This window comes from Astatotilapia calliptera, chromosome 2 (assembly GCF_900246225.1).
Source record: "Astatotilapia calliptera chromosome 2, fAstCal1.2, whole genome shotgun sequence".
NCBI lineage: Eukaryota > Metazoa > Chordata > Actinopteri > Cichliformes > Cichlidae > Astatotilapia > Astatotilapia calliptera.
Window position 1 is genome coordinate 9453247 of NC_039303.1, and position 17893 is coordinate 9471139.

Below are 17893 nucleotides of genomic sequence, written 5' to 3' on the forward strand. Positions count from 1 at the left end.
TTTCATTAAATTTTAAGGAATTACAAAAAATTTTATAAGTAGTTCCTCATCTTCAGAGCATCAAAATTAATTGGACAAATGACTGCAGTTTAATGGCTACAGGAGCCTTGTTCCCTTGACAAAATGAAGCTTTCAAAGCTTTTCACTGTAATTGCATATAAAAACAAAATAAACCTGCTGGAGAGACATCAGGAGTGGCCAAATCAAGAGTGTTGTCCATTCTTAAAAATGATGACTATTCTGACCTACTCAGGAACACCGAAATGCCTGAACGATGTCAGAAAACAAGGAAAGTGCATGATGACAGAATTATTTCCAAGGTTAAGAAACACAACAACATAGAGCCAAGTCAAGGTCACTCCCAAAGAGGTGGGTTAACTCTACAATCAACAGATGCCTTCATGAATGGAAATACAAAGGATTTGAAAATTAGATTTTGCCATAAAACACTGCTTTGTAAACTTCTGGAAACCTTTTGGACAGATGATACAAGATGAACCAAATAGGCAGATAAAAGTATGGAGAAGGGAAGGAACGGCTCATGATCTGAAGCATATACGACATCTGTCAAACATGGTGAAGGCAGTGTTATGATGGCAGGATGTATGGTTGCCAATGGACCTGGGGTCACTGGTGCAGGGCTATATTCGCTGCACAGAATCAGACAAATGCTCCAAAATTAGTTTAACAGGGACGCACGATGCAAAAAGGATCATAACTCAAAGCAAAATGCAAAACCAACATAAGAGTTTCTCAAAGATATAGCACAGATATGTGATATGGAAAATTCAATGGCCAAGGCAATAACCTGATGCCAACCCAACAGAACAGCATTTCATTTATTAAATACAAAACTGAATGTAAACAGAGCCACAAAAAAGAAACTGCTGAAGTTGGCTGCAGTAAAGGTCTAGCAGAGCAACTCGAGAGAGGAAACAGCATTTGGTGATGTCTGTGGATTCTAGGCTTCAGGCAGTCACCGACTGCAAGGAATCTCATGCAAGTATTAAAAACGTTCTTTATATTAAACATAATATTAGTTTATCCAATTAGTTTTGAGACTCTGAAATTGTGGAGTGATGTTTAAAAAAGGCTGTAATTGATAAATAATTACTGCAGGTGTTTTGTAAAATCCTTGGAATTGAAGTTGAATTAAAGTTTGTATTTCACTCACATCTTGACAGTGCTGTTGTGGTGTAGAGAGGCAAAAGTACAAAAATAGTGTCTTTGTCCAACAAATCACTGATCTATCTGTATTTGCTTACCCAAACTCCCTGCCTTTTTGAAGCCGTATTGAAGAAATAACCTGTCACTCTGTTCACAGTCTGATAATCCATCACATTGCATCAGCGTGATGTTCTTTATATTCTCGTGTCTAATCAGCATAAACAAAAAAAAAAAAACAATCCCATTAGGTTGTTTTTTTTTCTTGTCTGATGTGAATGATGAATCTATTCCATAATGTCCAATTTCACACAGAAGATGAGATTGGATGTTTATTTTTCTTCTGTAGCTGCTTCTCGGTTTTGTGAATGTGCAGAGTTCAACTGAACAGCAGAAAGCATGCAAAGAGAGCCCGGTGCATCCTACTCCAACCACACATCTGTTCCCATCATTTGCTGACAATTCATTGCAAGGATTTACTGCTTCATGTAGCTTAATCGTATCTGGGTTTATTCCAACTAAAAGCAACATCACTGAGTCTCAGCTATTACATGCAGAGAAGTTTGTGTGGGTTTTCATAGTAATTGGCCGACTGCTGGTGCCCCTGTGTCTCAAAACACTGAACACAAATACATACAACCAAGATAGCATACAGAATACCTGACAATTATTATCATTTCTTCTTGCAGCACCTGCAGTGGCTTCATTTGTATATATTCTCGATCAAAGCAACACAAGCTGTTATGGAAGAACTGCCAATAGTTCCACACGACACGACGGGGTAAAAATATAGAAAGTAGGGCAGCTGTCTGATGTCTCGTTAACAGCACTCTGTAAAATCGACATCACAGACAGTCCCATAGTGATACATGCAGACATGCATTGATACCTGGGTGCTCTTCTTTCTCCACTCCTTCCTCAAACTAATCATTATGTCTTTTTCTGCTGTGCTGTTGTCACAGTCACAGGGTTTTGATTATCTCTGAGTTTGGGTTCAATTATCCCGGCATTTGAAATGTTGGGTTCCTTTTTTCATTTTGTTATTATTCTAAAGTGAATTTTCTTGTGAGGTGTCCTGTGTTACAGTTCATGCTTCAAATGTGTATTCTAGTATATTAAGCTTTCATGTTTTTGCAGAATGCAGACTAGATTCTGGTTTCTGTTCTAGGATTATTCCTAAGAAGTTCCTGCTTTGAGTTTGTTGTTTGTGTTTAGTTCCCTAAATATTAGTTTAGTTCCCTGTCTGTTCATTCCTGATTTGATTTCCTATGTGGATGCATCTGAGTGCTCAAAAGTTCATTTCTCTCTGTCTTCATGTATATTGAGACTTCTCGTCTCTGGGATCTGAATCGGGCTTCCTTCTTCCTTTGTGTTTGTTTTACATCCCACTTTGTTATTGTGCTGTTTGTTTTCACCTGTGACCTGTGTCTCATTCCTCTGCTGTTTCCTACTCACAATCAGCCCTCAGTGTATTTACAGTCCAGTCCTTTCTTAGTGTTTGTGAATGTTTCTGCTTTGGGTCCATTACTGTTCAGTTCTGAGCATTACACCCTTCATGATCATCTGCTCTCTATCTTTCACTGTTTTTTTTTCTTTGCACTTTGCTAAACACTGCTCAGAATAACGAGTAGTCCACTGTAGGTTAATTTTTAAGGCTCTGGCAGCACTCCTGCTGCCCCTCATGCAAAAAAAAAAAAGCAGATATGGGCCTGCTGCTGGGTTATTGCCCTTTCTACAGTCCTGCCCAGCTCACCTCATGTCTTCTCCACACTCTTAAGACTCTTAAGACTGTGTTGGGAAATGCAGCAAACCTTGCAATGTCTTGTACGGATGTGCCATCCTGGAGAAGCTTGACCTGCAGTGACAAAAAACAGAGGAAAATGAGTTAGGGGAGGCATAAGGAGAAGGCAGCAGTCTGCTTCCTTTTTTGAGAGTTGTCTTGTTGTTGCCTCTCGAGTTTACCTATTCTCACTTATATCTGCACTAAAGAATGGACTCAGCAATGGTTTCCATGAGAACAATAGACAGTGAAGATTTGTGAAGATTTTCCTAGATATGTAGAACTGTTTGTAGTGGCTGTGAATGGTAGATAAATGCTATTTGAATGAATGTCACCATTTGGTTGTTGTGTCCTTGTGTTCCTTTTTGGCATGACAAAAAAAGAAGAAGAAGATAAGTGTAGTTACACCAGCAGTGACATTCTTTCAAAACTCAGTTACAGATCAGGTAAAAACATGTTTTTTCACTCAGTTTTTCCTCCCCGACAGCACAAAAGACAGGTTATGTTTCTTTGTGGTGGTAATGCGTTCTAATTATGTTGGAAAGAGGTAACAATTTTTCACACCAAGAATGGCACCTCGCATAAATAGAAACGAAATTTCTTTTGTTTTTACCAGAGAAGACGGAGTGATTGCATTACAGCCTTTTGTGCTGCTGTCACTCTTCCAGTATGGTGGCGTCTATCTCATCGGCAAGCAGTCTCCAAACAGCAGCCTGTGCTTTGTCCTGCCAGAAGATGGCAAAATTGAATTGACATCTTTCTTGTGCTTTTATGGTAATATATTCGGGATGACTGAGGTCTTATGGTATTGTGTGGAAACACCACTCCTCCCCTCCCCATCACGTCTGCTTCCCCTCATCGTTTCCCAATATATTTCTCCATCTGCAAAGGCAAATGAAACCGACCAGGATCTGCCGTGTTCTCAATGCCAATTTCATTTGCCATGTGGATGGGGCTCACAGTGGGATTATGTCATGATTGGCCAAAACAATCAAACCCAGGCCTGCAGTCTGAAGTGCTGCTGCACTGTGCACTATTATCATTATAACCTTGAAAGACCTTCATGGGCAGAGAGAGGGAAGTCAAGAGGGCCTCGATGCCATTACTGTGCAAATAGCACCCCCTGTTGATCAGCAAAAAAGGGGAATTGGCTGTGCACACGCTACACGCTTATGAGGAAAAGATCCCTTAATGCTGGGAATGGTGCTTTGATGCCATGTAAGGACGCAAGAGGAAATCCACACTCAAACAACCTTAATTAATTAAATAGCCATCTTAATTTATTTGATCTTTTCTAGCAGAAAAATAATTCTGCTGTCCTTTGGGGCTACCCCAAGGATTTATGGCTTTCCTGTAGTTTAAAAATAACTGATCTCAGAATTAGAACATCGCAGCGGAATCATGAATCAGTGGGTGAATTTGAATTATGTTCTACTCAACCAAAGTAACATGGATATTTGGAGGGAACATTGAAAAAAATTACAGGTGCCTTAAATGAGACGAAATAAAAGACTAATTTAATAACTTTACCAGTTTTAAAGAAAAATAATTGTGAAAATTTCAAACTAAGGAAGTTTTAAGTGCACTGAACAACACTGGATTAGATACCTGTTTTTATTTTATCTGGGTCGTTCTATAACATATCAGTTGACCAAGTTCCCAGCCTGACCATATGTGTGAATGTGTGTGTGAATGGGTGGATGACTGAATGTAGTGTGAAGCGCTTTGGGGTCCTTAGGGACTAGAAAAGCGCTATACAAATGCAGGCCATTTACCATATGTGATTTCCCTGAAAAAAAAAATCCTGGCACATGGAAAAGTTCTTAAAACTTTCCAATTTTAGTTTTGTAATGTTATTAATGAAATAAATAAAACACTCTAGAGTTTTGTGATGAGGTTAGGGGCATTTTAAGCTTGAGCAGTATTTTTTATACTTATCATCTGTGTTACAAATTTCAACACCCATCTTTGAAATTATTATTTCGATAAACCTTCAAATATGGTAGTTCAGGCCTTGTTGTCAATTTTTTAACCAAACTCAAGCTCTCAGAAATGTATGTTGAACTTCAGCTTCATCGCAAAAATACTTCTTACCTTTTTCTGACCAAACTAATAACAGCGGAGAGCTAAAATTAAGCATTTTTGTTTGTTTGTTTGTTTGTTTGTTTGTTTGTTTGTTTGTGTATGGTATAATATGAGGTGGCCTGCCAGGAAACAGGTGGTCAGTTGACATAGAACAGGTTTTTTTTGTAATACAGTAATGCGAACTAGTGCAGTTATTTGGTATCTTTATTTGTTTTTGTTTTAAGAGTTTGAATATTATGAAGACGTCGAAACGTGAACATTTTTGTCATCCAAAAACAAAAACGGCAGCAAAAAATAACTCCATGTTTTTTGAGCGTCAAATGAATCTTTTATTTTGGAGAAAAAAACCCGCCTCCTGATCCTGTTTCTTCCGGTGCCGTAGCCGTGTGTTCCTGGCGTTTGTTTCTGCTGTGGACTCAGGAGTGCATCTTGGAGGCTGTTTTCACATAAATAATCATGTCTCTGGAGGTGGAATCTGCAGAGTAAGTACTCCGCTTAACTATTGTTAAAGGAGTGTTATTATTAAAGTAAACTGGGTTTTAAAAGCTCCATATTTGATCACATTTTTGGGCAGTGAGGCCTCCTTCATCCTGCAGTAAACTGCAGTAGCGGTAGTTAGCGTTTTTGTGCTAAGCTAACGAGCTAACTTCCAGCCATACGCTGAAGTGTATGTAGTGTATGACTGGAAAGTGGAGTTAGGTACTCTTTCAACTGGCACTATGTGATATGAAATATTTGTTTATTGATCATTTATATTTTAATCGCTTCTGTGTACTGCACAAAACTGAAAGAGGTGAGTAAATTAGCATTAGCTTAAGATGTGCGCTTCCCAGTCGCCGTAGATTCTGACATGAGCTGGAAATGTTACTGATTCAAACAAACCCAACCTGGACAACTCACTAAAGTAGCCAGATTGCTTGACATATTAAGTCTGCTTCATTTAGTGTCAGTAACTCCACTTTTTGTCAGAAACTCGCGGTCTATTCAAAACTAGATTCACACTAGATTCAAAACGGTGCTCATAATTTGCTAATATTCAAAATCTCGCAGGAATCCATAATTGAATTATCTAAACTGAGGCTTTTTGCAAGAAAAAATACTAGTGAAAACATTAGTAGTAAGCATAGTGTTTAGAAATGACCACACATCTGTCTGCAGATTCTTACTCCTTAAAATGAAAATTGATGGCAAACACAGTAACAATAAAAAAATAGGGAAAGTTATTGATCACGACTGAAGGATTTGCTCCAAAGCAAGTTTAACATACAGGGATGCCTCAGGATTTTTTTTCATAGGGGTGGCCATTTGAGGGCAATAATAATATAGGTGGGGTGGCAGAGCAGGTCAGCCACTAATCAGAAGGTCGGTGGTTGCCTCCTGGCTGCATGCCAAATATCCTTGGGCAAGATACTAACCCCATGTTTGCCTACTGGTGGTGGTCAGAGGGCCCGGTGGCGCCAGTGTCCGGCAGCCTCGCCTCTGTCAGTGCGCCCCAGGGCAGCTGTGGCTACAATGTAGCTTGCAGAGCGCATGCAAGCAGGGAACATGTGTAGCAACTGTCACAGGTAGGATTCGAACCTCTGCCACCGGGTCTCACGGCAGCTGCCCTACCCTCTGAGCCAAATGAGTTCTGGTCAATGTAGCTTGCCATTGCCAGTGTGTGAATGTGTGTGTGAATGGGTGTGTGAATGGGTGAATGACTGAATGTAGTGTAGGGCTGCCACGATTTGTCGACTATCAAAATCGTCGACGACTGATTTAATAGTCGACGTGTCGTTTGAAGCTTTGTAAGATCGCAAAAGACGCAGGAATAATAGCAGGATTTAAGAGTGTAATAACGGACTGAAACAGAAGATGGCAGCACAGCATGTACAAGGATGCCAGCTGCCGTTAAACCCCGAAGAAGAAGAAGCAGCTGTGTCCCAGAATTCATAGCGCGGCCCAGCCTAGTTTCCAACAATGGCGGTAGCTAGTTAGTTTTAATATTACTCTTATTATTCTTTCCGGGTCACAAAATAAACGTTTAACATATTTTCAGGCGAGAATGTAGCTGTGTAAACCTCAAATATCTGCTCAGTTTATCAGGACACCACATATTTTCAAAAGCGCTCCGACGTTTTCGGAGACGTCTGTTACCCACTAGCTCGATAGCTAGCCGGGGGCTAGGTCACTAGCGCCGTGAGAACACCGGACTCCTGGCAAATTGTTTTCAAACCCACCGCCGTCTTTCGCGACTCAGGTTAAATATATATGAGTCACTTAGATAAATTAAAAATGTTATTGTTTGGCTTTTTTTAGTATTTTATTTGTTCCTGAGTAAATCGGTTTGGCTGAGATTAAAGTTATAGTTTTTACACAGCTGAATAAACGTCAAGCAGACAGCTGATTATCAGAAGTGTGAGATGCTGGAGAATATACTCCGGTGTCCTGTTATATTTTAGATAGCAAGGAGTTTATTAAACTTTACCGAAACAATCTGCAAATTTCATTAAAATTGAATAAACTATCATCTTGTCTTTATTTTTAGTTAGCACCTTAAAAGCTTAAAGCTGTAAGCTAATGATAGTTATATAAGAGCAGATGCTGCTGGTGCAATAAGCTGTAGTTTTACGTCCAGTGGATGATGATCTGATTAGTCGACTAATCGCATAAATAATCGGTGACTAGTCGACTATCAAAATAATCGTTTGTGGCAGCCCTAATGTAGTGTAAAGCGCTTTGGGGTCCTTAGGGACTGAGTAAAGCGCTATACAAATACCATATAGGGGTGGCACACCAAAAACAGAATTTCCAGTTTTATTATGTTGTTGTCATATATATATATATATATATATATATATATATATATATATATATATATATATATATAGGTGCGGTAACTCCCAAGCTAGGCGAGTGGCTCCAGCAGATCCCGGGAACAACATCGGAGATCTCTGTCCAGAAGAGCGCAGTCCTGGGAACAGCTAAGATACTGCGCAGGACCCTCAAGCTCCCAGGCCTCTGGTAGAGGACCCGAGCTTGAAGGATAAACCGCCCGCAGGGGCGTGCTGGGTGTATATATATATCCAGGCCATCAACACGTACACCCTGCCCGTGATCAGGTACCCTGCTGGGGTAATAGGCTGGCCAAAGGAGGAGATAGAAGCCACTGACATAAAGACAAGAAAGCTCCTTACCATGCATGGAGGGTTTCACCCCAAGTCCAGCACCCTGAGGCTGTACTCTAAGCGGAAGGAAGGGGGCCGGGGACTGGTGAGTGTCAGCACCACAGTCCAGGATGAGACAACGAACATCCAAGAATACATTGGGAAGATGGCCCCAACTGACCGAGTGCTCAGTGAATACCTCAGGCAGCAGAAACCCAAGAAAGAGGAGGGAGACGAGGAACCATCATGGAAGGACAGGCCCCTGCACGGTATGTACCACCGGCAGATAGAGGAGGTGGCTGATATCCAGAAATCCTACCAGTGGCTGGACAAAGCTGGACTGAAAGACAGCACAGAGGCACTAATCATGGCAGCACAAGAACAAGCTCTGAGCACAAGATCCATAGAGGCTGGGGTCTATCACACCAGGCAAGACCCCAGGTGCAGACTGTGTAAAGATGCCCCAGAGACAATCCAGCACATAACAGCAGGGTGCAAGATGCTAGCAGGCAAGGCATACATGGAACGCCATAACCAAGTGGCCGGCATAGTGTACAGGAACATCTGTGCCGAGTATAACCTGGAAGTCCCGAGGTCAAAATGGGAGATGCCCCCAAGGGTGGTGGAGAATGACCGAGCTAAGATCCTGTGGGACTTCCAGATACAGACGGACAAAATGGTGGTGGCTAACCAACCGGACATAGTGGTGGTAGACAAACAGAAGAAGACGGCCGTAGTGATCGATGTAGCGGTTCCGAATGACAGCAATATCAGGAAGAAGGAACACGAGAAGCTGGAGAAATACCAAGGGCTCAGAGAAGAGCTCGAGAGGATGTGGAGGGTGAAGGTAACGGTGGTCCCCGTAGTAATCGGAGCACTAGGTGCGGTGACTCCCAAGCTAGGCGAGTGGCTCCAGCAGATCCCGGGAACAACATCGGAGATCTCTGTCCAGAAGAGCGAAGTCCTGAGAACAGCTAAGATACTGCGCAGGACCCTCAAGCTCCCAGGCCTCTGGTAGAGGACCCGAGCTTGAAGGATAAACCGCCCGCAGGGACGTGCTGGGTGTTTATTTTTATTTATATATATATATATATATATATATATATATATATATATACTTGAAAAATATGGTGAGAAAGAAAAGAATTACATGACTTTGAATTCCATAATAACCTGTTTTAATTGATTGATTGACTAACTGGAACATCCCAACTCTTTAATGTTTCTCAGCAGAGCTGAGCAGGAGCAGCTTAAGATTCCTCTCCCAGAATGGAGTTCACTTTAAGAGAAAACTTGTTGAGGAAAGACAAATGAGTATTAGATCATGTATGAGTGTGAACTGTTTGCCTGTCTCTATGTTGGCCCTGAGATGAACTAGGTTTTCTGCAACCTGATATGGATCAAATACCTATAAATAAATAAGACTTTTGACATTTTAAATACCACACATATATTTCCATGTGTTTCACAATCAACTATTTACTGGTGCAAAACAAAATAATCTCTTGGCAACACATTTATTCAAAACAGTTTTATCCAGCCATCAAAGTTTATTAAAATGTATTACCAACATAGGACAGTCTTGCTAAAGGGGCCTCTGGGGAGGACAGCAGATTTTGCCCCCCTGGCACGCCCTTGGTGGTGCTGATGGTGATGATGATCTAGAACATAGTTTGAGTTTAGAAGTTATTAGTTCACTCAATTCTAAAATGTGTGCTGGACTTTCAGTGCATGCAGTACTGGCATTTCCCTACACTAATGAAAGAGAAATCACTTTAGTTTGTTCCCAGATTAAAGTGAATTATTTCAACAGATTTAATCTTCTCCATGATGAATAGCCAATAAATAGCCTACTCATGTTTTTCTTATCTATCTTCTTAGATTGGCTGCATTTGTGTCAGTATAATCAGACATTGCAGCAGATAAGAGTCAAGCATAAAAGCATTTATTTTCTGCATCAAAGTCTAAATGTATTTCAGTCCCAGTGATTATGTGCCACATTAATGCACCGTGGTGTTAGTAAGGCACAAACACTTATTCCAACACCAGAGAATCTATTTCACTCTTAGAGCGTACTGAAGACTTAGTGAATATAAAATGCAGATAATGGTATATGTTAGAGGTGGGAATCACCATACATCCCACGATACGATATTATCACAATACTTAACGCACAATACGATATTATTGCAATTTTTTAAAATATTTTGCGATATTCAGATTCTGTACATAAAGGTAAACGTTATCAATATTCATTTTATCTAATATCAAAGTCTCACACTCAGTATTTCTCTCATTTCAGTCAGTTTTATTGTTGACAAACTGAACGGTTTGTATTACGGTCTAGTCCAACTTAACTGAATGCAACCATCTGGTACAATTATAGCTATTCTGAACTATGCAATTTATGAAAACTATGCAGCCCCTTCAGCAACTGAAGAATTTGAAAGTAAATTAAAACAAAATATAATTTTACATTAAATAAAAAAGTTTTAAACTTAATTAAAATAAAACATGTCTTAAATAAAAATAAGTAAACTGTCATGTTTATTGCTGCCAAAAAAAAGTTAAACACATTTGGACAGTGTCAGGATTCTTGCTGAGAAAAAGGATCAACATGCTCTGAAGTCAAAGTGTAGGGTATCATCAGGAACGTTTCTGACCACCAAATCCTGAGCTTGTTTTACCTGAGCTGAGCCGTCTTCTGTCTCACGTTGTTTGTCTATTTTCACAGCGTGGTCCGTCTGATTATGCAGTACTTAAAAGAGAACAATCTGCACCGGACACTAGCCACTCTGCAGGAGGAGACGACAGTGTCTCTGAACACAGTGGACAGTATAGAGAGCTTCGTGGCAGACATCAACAGCGGCCACTGGGATACTGTTCTACAAGCCATCCAGTCCCTCAAGCTGCCAGACAAGACCTTGATAGACCTTTACGAACAGGTATGGTCTGGATAAAGTTTTGATTGACAGGTCCAGAAGACGCTGGCATCTTATCATCATCTGGGATTATACGGGGGGTGAGGGCTTGTTTGTATACAATGAGAAGTGTTGACAGTAAAGTGTGAATATTAGATTTAGAGAGTTATAGATAGATGTTGATGATGATGATGATGATAGTACATTGAACTGGGCTTTCACACCATTTTGGATGGTGTCCAAAGCTTGGCTAAGTCCTCCAGCTTTATTTCTAATGGTTTCTGGTCAGAAAGGGTTTTTTTCAGGTGTTTCTTGTAATACTATCTTAATCCAGATGTTTTCTTTTCTAAGCATTTGTATCATAGCAAATCTCCCAGTGTAAGCATAGTAGATCTTTTTGTTTGTTTAAGTTGGGCCTTTGTGTTGATTCCCTCACCAGGTCGTGTTAGAGCTGATTGAACTGAGAGAGCTGGGTGCAGCTCGTTCACTGCTCAGACAGACCGACCCCATGATCATGCTGAAACAGACCCAGCCAGAGAGATACATCCACTTGGAGAACCTGCTGGCTCGCTCCTACTTTGATCCCAGAGAGGTGAGATAAATTGCTTAAAGTGACTCTTATTTATTTTTTCCTGAGTTTATTATTTTTTTTCCCTCGTTTTTTTTCCCTCTGCTTTTTAAATCTGAAAAAATAAGGTTTTAAATCAGAAAGAACATCAGATTAAAATGTGCTGTACGTTTTTAATAGATGTGCATGTTTCTTTCTTACGCATTGTTGAAATTCTATCCAGGCCTACCCAGATGGCAGCAGTAAGGAGAAGCGTCGGGCGGCCATCGCTCAGGCGCTGGCAGGAGAGGTCAGCGTGGTGCCTCCCTCTCGTCTCATGGCTCTGCTGGGACAGGTATGTGACCTGCAAATTTGCAGGTGTTGTACTAGTTTGTGAAACTCATTTGCCTCTTAATTTTACAAAAAAAAATAGGAATGTACAAGCAGAGTTGTCCTTGATTATAATTCTGCATGCATAATATCGACTCCTTGTTATTGTATTGTCTTAACTACACACTATTCGGTTGTTCAGTGATGACGCGATGAATCCTACTTCCGGGTCTAAAGTAGTCTGCGTTTAATATGGCTTTTGTGTTGTTAACATGTTTAATGTTATGTATTTTCTTATATTTAATCTCAAAAAGCTCCTAAAACAGTCAGCGATCACTGTTGACCTCCCTCGGCTTTTATTACCGCTAATCATTTATTTAAGCTCAGTTTTTAAAACCTTAGGATGTAACTACAGCCCAGCCCATGCAGCAGTATATGAATGACTAACCTCGTATTGTGGATGGATTATCTCAGTTGTTCTCCTGGCTGAAGTTTGGTCCTTTTACAGCATCCTGCCATGTGATTACATTTGTTCCTGACCACCGAGAACACTCACGTTAACTTTTATCGAGTGGGAAAAAAAGTTAGCTTGTTCATATTATGCTAACATAGCTGTGTCGCTAGCGGTCACGTAGCACATCATTATATACCAGCTAGCCCAACTTCAGTAACCCTACAAACGTCACTGCTGTTTAGTTTTCTGTCTTCATTTATGCTGGAAGTGATAACAGAGCTGTACGTTTGAATTTGTTTCCAAAACCCCGCAGTCAGGACATGCTATATTGTATTTAGATAGAAGCTAGCGAGCTAACTTCCTGCTAACTTCTAACTCCGTTAAATGTCATAAATTCCGTTTTCATGGATGCCTGGATGTTAAACTCAATTGTTACACCTGATAGAGCAGAACGCTGATCATTTTATTAAAGATGAAAGACTTTAGACAGTTTTTCAACTCTCAGTAATGCCATAGTGATCGTTTGATATATGGACCTGCAGCGGAGTTTAGACCCAGACACGGCTAGTGACGTCAGACTTAACAACCGGATAAAGCACCTTGTTGTGATTTGGTGCTATATAAATAAAATTTGTTCCTCAGTTCAGATAAAATGCAAAATGCTTATGTCGTCCCCCGTCATCTTTTTCCTTCTGTAGGCTCTGAAGTGGCAGCAGCATCAGGGTCTCCTGCCTCCTGGTATGACCATTGACTTGTTCAGAGGTAAAGCTGCCGTTAAAGATGTAGAAGAGGAACGCTTTCCCACGCAGCTCAGCAGACACATCAAGGTACCCACACTATCCCAAAATGGCAATTTGTATTAGTCAGCTTCTTCACTGTGACCAGGCCTTACTGCCATTTCTTCAAGTTCATGACTTAAACTTGTTCTGACGTGACTTGTTTTTCCTCCCTGTGCAGTTTGGACAGAAATCTCACGTGGAGTGTTCCCGATTCTCCCCTGATGGTCAGTATCTGGTCACTGGCTCTGTGGACGGTTTCATCGAAGTCTGGAACTTCACAACTGGCAAAATCAGGAAGGTGGGTTGAAAGGAAAAGAAAGGCAGATTTAGTTTCTGCTTAAATGTCACTCTGTTTATGCCAGTTATTTTTAATTATTATATATCTTTTGTGTTTGCAGGATCTGAAATACCAGGCTCAGGATAACTTCATGATGATGGATGACGCTGTGTTGTGTATGGGCTTCAGTCGGGACACAGAGATGTTGGCCACTGGAGCCCAGGATGGGAAGGTTAAGGTATAGAGGACCAGCTGTACTTCAGTTTCTGTCATTGTCCTTCTGTGTTTCATTCACCAATTCTGCACTTGCAGCCCATTTCTAGCTATATAACCACATCTATTGGTATAAAATTATAAAAACCAAGAAGACATTTTAATTATTACACATGAAAGCTCTCAGAAAACTGAAAACCTCAGTTTCTTTCACTCGTGTGTTTTCTGTTTTACTAAAACACGAGAACAAACTGTATGTGTCTGTGTAGGTTTGGAAGATCCAGAGCGGTCAGTGTTTGAGGAGGTTCGAGCGTGCCCACAGCAAAGGAGTAACATGTGTCAGTTTCTGCAAGGACAGCAGCCAGCTCCTCAGTGCCTCCTTTGATCAGACCATCAGGTAAACTACTATCTGACTGTTTGTCCTTACCAGCAGCAGAGGAGGCTGTGCAGCCATTAGGGTGGTGTTTTTCTAGTGGTGTTTTCCCCCATATGCACAATGTGTTTACCAAACTCAATCATGCACTCACTTCTAGTTTCTCACTGCGACTGTGGTGTGAAATAAAGATAATACAGTGGTTATGGCTGCCACTATTATTTCTCAAAATCTAAAGCTCATACTAAGGACGTGCAAGGTTGTTTAATTGTCACAAAGTGAATGATCTTAGTGCTGATGTCCATGATGACCAAACTTCAAAGCAGGCTATGGGATCATGAGTGTGGTCTGGTTGTGTTCAAGCATGTAGGAGGTGGATGGGAGCAGGTGAAAAGATCACTTTTTCCCAAAGTTCAGTTGGCTTTTTATCGTGATGATTTTGGTTGTTTAAGAAGAACCGTAGTTTTTAGCTCCACTCAGGCTCTCTCTTTGCTGTACACTCTGTGTGAGTGTACGAGTGGCTGCTACTGTTTGAAGTTCTCTTATCTAACAACAGCTGGTGCCTAGATGCTAACAATACTGTTACCATTGGCAACAAAAGACCATACTAATTGTGTCTTGAAGTATTAAATACACTTACATTAAAAAACAAAAACAGCTGCATTTTTGTGTCAGTAAATCAGCAGTGGTGGCTCCTCTGAACATGATTTACTAAAGCCCCTCCCCCGACTAGCAGCTGAACACATGAACAGTAGCAACAAACAACCAACCAGTAATAACAAGGAATTTCAAGAGCTCAATAAAGCTCCAAGTAGGGCTGGGCTATATCATACCGTTCACGGTAATACCGGTGTCATTTTGGGCAACGATAGGAAAATGACATATCGCGATAGAATATGGGTAAAACGCGCATGCGCAGTGCCTATGTTTACATACGCACATGGCGGCGACGCAGAATGAAAAGAGCGAAAGTGGATCGTTAAATGAAACAGATGAACCAGAATTGGTTTGTAAAAATCCCACTGGAAATGCCTTTTGGCAAACTGTCAGCAAGGAATTTGCGCTGTTACATTTTTATATGACTTTAATGCACATAAAAAAACAGCTGCTTGTTTAAGTGAAAATACATTGATGGGGGTTTTTGCACTAATAAAGTTGTGGAGTTGTAAAGTATTTTGTCTAGTGTCAATTATATTGTCAGTTACTGTATATCGTTATCGCAAATTTTCAAATGTATATCGTGATAAATATTTTTGGTCATATCGCCCTGCTCTAGCTCCAAGACAGTTAGAATGTTTACCTGACTGGCACACACGTTAACATTAGCCATGTAATTACGTACATTATGATTATGGTAGCACTGCCGGCTATGACTAATAAATGATAACATTAATGTTGGATCTGGGCAAGAAATAGTTCTGGTCCTCTGTAACATTAATGTAGTGTTGATTTAAAACAATAGCATAGGTACTTTTGTTTCTATTAATGTCCCAGATGTTTACCAGCAACACACAAACAGTGGCATCCAATCTTGGCGTCTGTATTTTATCAGCATCAGTAAATATAGTGCGAAGTCAGCAGAATCACAGGAATTTAACAAGGCGGAATAGACTACTGTTCTTTCATTCTTCATTAAAACTACTGTGCTCTTCAGTAAACCTTCTTAAATTATTATGTCGACGTCATCCCTATTTGTTTGTTGTTGTTTTTCATAAGAATCCATGGACTTAAGTCAGGTAAAACTCTAAAGGAGTTCCGCGGTCACTCCTCGTTTGTCAACGAGGTCACATTCACTCCGGACGGCCATCACATCATCAGCGCTTCATCTGATGGTACAGTAAAGGTAAGAGAAGCGGCTGATTTAAAAATAACCCCATTCATCCACTTCTTTCTCATAATGCTTCTTGCTTTCCCACTCATCTTCAACGTGCTTCAGGTCTGGAACGTGAAGACCACTGAGTGCACCAGCACCTTCAAGCCTCTGGGAACGTCAGCCGGCACTGATATCACAGTCAATAACGTCATCCTGCTGCCCAAGAACCCGGAGCACTTTGTCGTGTGCAACCGCTCCAACACAGTGGTCATCATGAACATGCAGGGACAGGTCAGTTAATGTCGCCACATCACTAACAGTTGTTTGGGATTTTCTTCTAAACCCGGAGTTTTAGGTAATAAGCTGTTTTCTTGTGCAGATCGTGAGGAGTTTCAGCTCCGGTAAGAGGGAAGGTGGTGACTTTGTGTGCTGCACTCTGTCGCCCCGCGGCGAGTGGATCTACTGCGTGGGTGAAGACTTTGTGCTCTACTGCTTCAGCACAGTCACCGGCAAGCTGGAGAGAACACTGACGGTACGTTACGGCACTCAGGATCAGAGTTTCCAAAAATACCACACCATATTCTGTCCTCTGTTCCTCCCCCAAGTTCTTATCGCTGAAGTTTTGAAGTCAGTGTTGAAGGGGGGGATGTGTAACTGCCTTGTCTTCCATATAAAACTATATACATGTAGGTGTTGTACTGGTCACTGCTGATGTTTCCATTTTACACACAGTAGCTGAAATTATTTTGCAAAATAATGGATAATTTTTGTGTGAATCCATCACTTCAGACTGGAAGAAGCTCTACTCTGTTTCACTCTTGATGTTTTTGGTGTATCTTGATCACATCTTACATCTCCCATCTCCAGGTCCACGAGAAGGATGTTATCGGCATCGCTCACCACCCCCACCAGAACCTCATCTCCACCTACAGTGAGGATGGCCTGCTGAAGCTCTGGAAACCTTAAAAAGAAAAAAAAAACACCCTCAGGAGAAGAGACTGATGCTCTCCTCAGTCTGGACACGGCTCCGCCCACTTTGATTTATTTAACCTTCTGCAGCCCTAATAAATCCTTCTCAGATTCAGGTGGTTCAGAGGTTTAAATTAATGGGAACACAGTAGTGACTAACATGCAAAGACTGAGCAGGATTTTAAGAAGTTTTTGTATCATTAAAAAAATATACATGTGAATGTTGACAGCTACGGCAGTTTGGGGTGTTTGCACAGCAGAGTCTTATTTAACTCAGCTTCTTAGGTTTGTTGCATATTTTTTACAAATAAAGTTTTCATTTCATGTGTCTTAGAAAGCAATTTGATGAACAGCGATGGTATTTAATAATTTGTAGGCCACCCGCTGTTGTTTTCATTAACAGTTTTCCACAGAAATTATTACAAATGTGAAGGAAACGTGATTGTCACAAATTCTCGAACTGTACTCAGTGAAATCCTAAAGAAAAGAATTCTGCACATTTTCCACTGGCTGTTCAATAAATAAGATTCTGTTGTTCAACATGCAAGCATTTCCAACTTTTATATAAGAGCGCTTCAGCAGGAGGAGAGAGGTCCACAGTGAGAGTGCAGATACTTGAGCCGACTCATTTTAAAAGTTTGTTTTTGTAAATATATTTTTGTTTGCATTTTTCAGTAAGATCTGGTTAAATAGTTCATGGTTGCATGTTGGTTCCTCTCATTTAGAATAGAAAAAGTATAAGATGTAGAAAATGTTACCCAGTATTTTTGAATTCCTCAAACGTTGCTGATCTTGGACAGAAAACAGTTTTGTTCAGTGATCTATAAAATACCACCTATTTGGTTATCATTTGGAAATGGGGTGTAATATGTCAAGTGTTTTTTGTTTTTTCCTTCTGGTTTGTTTTTCGGAATTTTTTTATACCCATTTATATGAATTTGCTGTCTGGATGCACACGTCCTGTGTAACGCCGTCTGTCTGTGCCATTAAACTGTTTAACCAGAGCAGTGAAATGTGACATCTGTGCAAAAGAAATAATCCC

The 17893-nt window shown here is 40.6% G+C and overlaps 1 protein-coding gene across 1 annotated transcript; it reads left to right on the top strand.

Annotated features, from left to right (window-relative positions):
- Window positions 1–5376: 5376 nt before the first annotated feature.
- On the top strand, window positions 5377–17855 carry smu1a (SMU1 DNA replication regulator and spliceosomal factor a). Its single transcript, XM_026183922.1, has 12 exons — window positions 5377–5511; window positions 10910–11120; window positions 11536–11688; window positions 11888–11998; window positions 13126–13254; window positions 13385–13504; window positions 13605–13721; window positions 13966–14093; window positions 15786–15912; window positions 16006–16173; window positions 16262–16414; window positions 16750–17855. The coding sequence occupies exons 1-12, from the start codon at window positions 5486–5488 to the stop codon at window positions 16846–16848; spliced, it is 1542 nt and encodes a 513-aa protein (XP_026039707.1). The 5' UTR covers window positions 5377–5485; the 3' UTR covers window positions 16849–17855.
- The last annotated feature ends 38 nt before the right edge of the window (window positions 17856–17893 follow it).

Excerpts from the sequence above, each read along its gene's own strand:
- smu1a (XM_026183922.1), top strand. The coding sequence starts at position 5,486 with ATGTCTCTGGAGGTGGAATCTGCAGA. Across the intron at positions 11,121-11,535 it reads TGATAGACCTTTACGAACAG|GTCGTGTTAGAGCTGATTGA; the intron begins GTATGGTCTGGA and ends TTCCCTCACCAG. Across the intron at positions 15,913-16,005 it reads CATCTGATGGTACAGTAAAG|GTCTGGAACGTGAAGACCAC; the intron begins GTAAGAGAAGCG and ends AACGTGCTTCAG.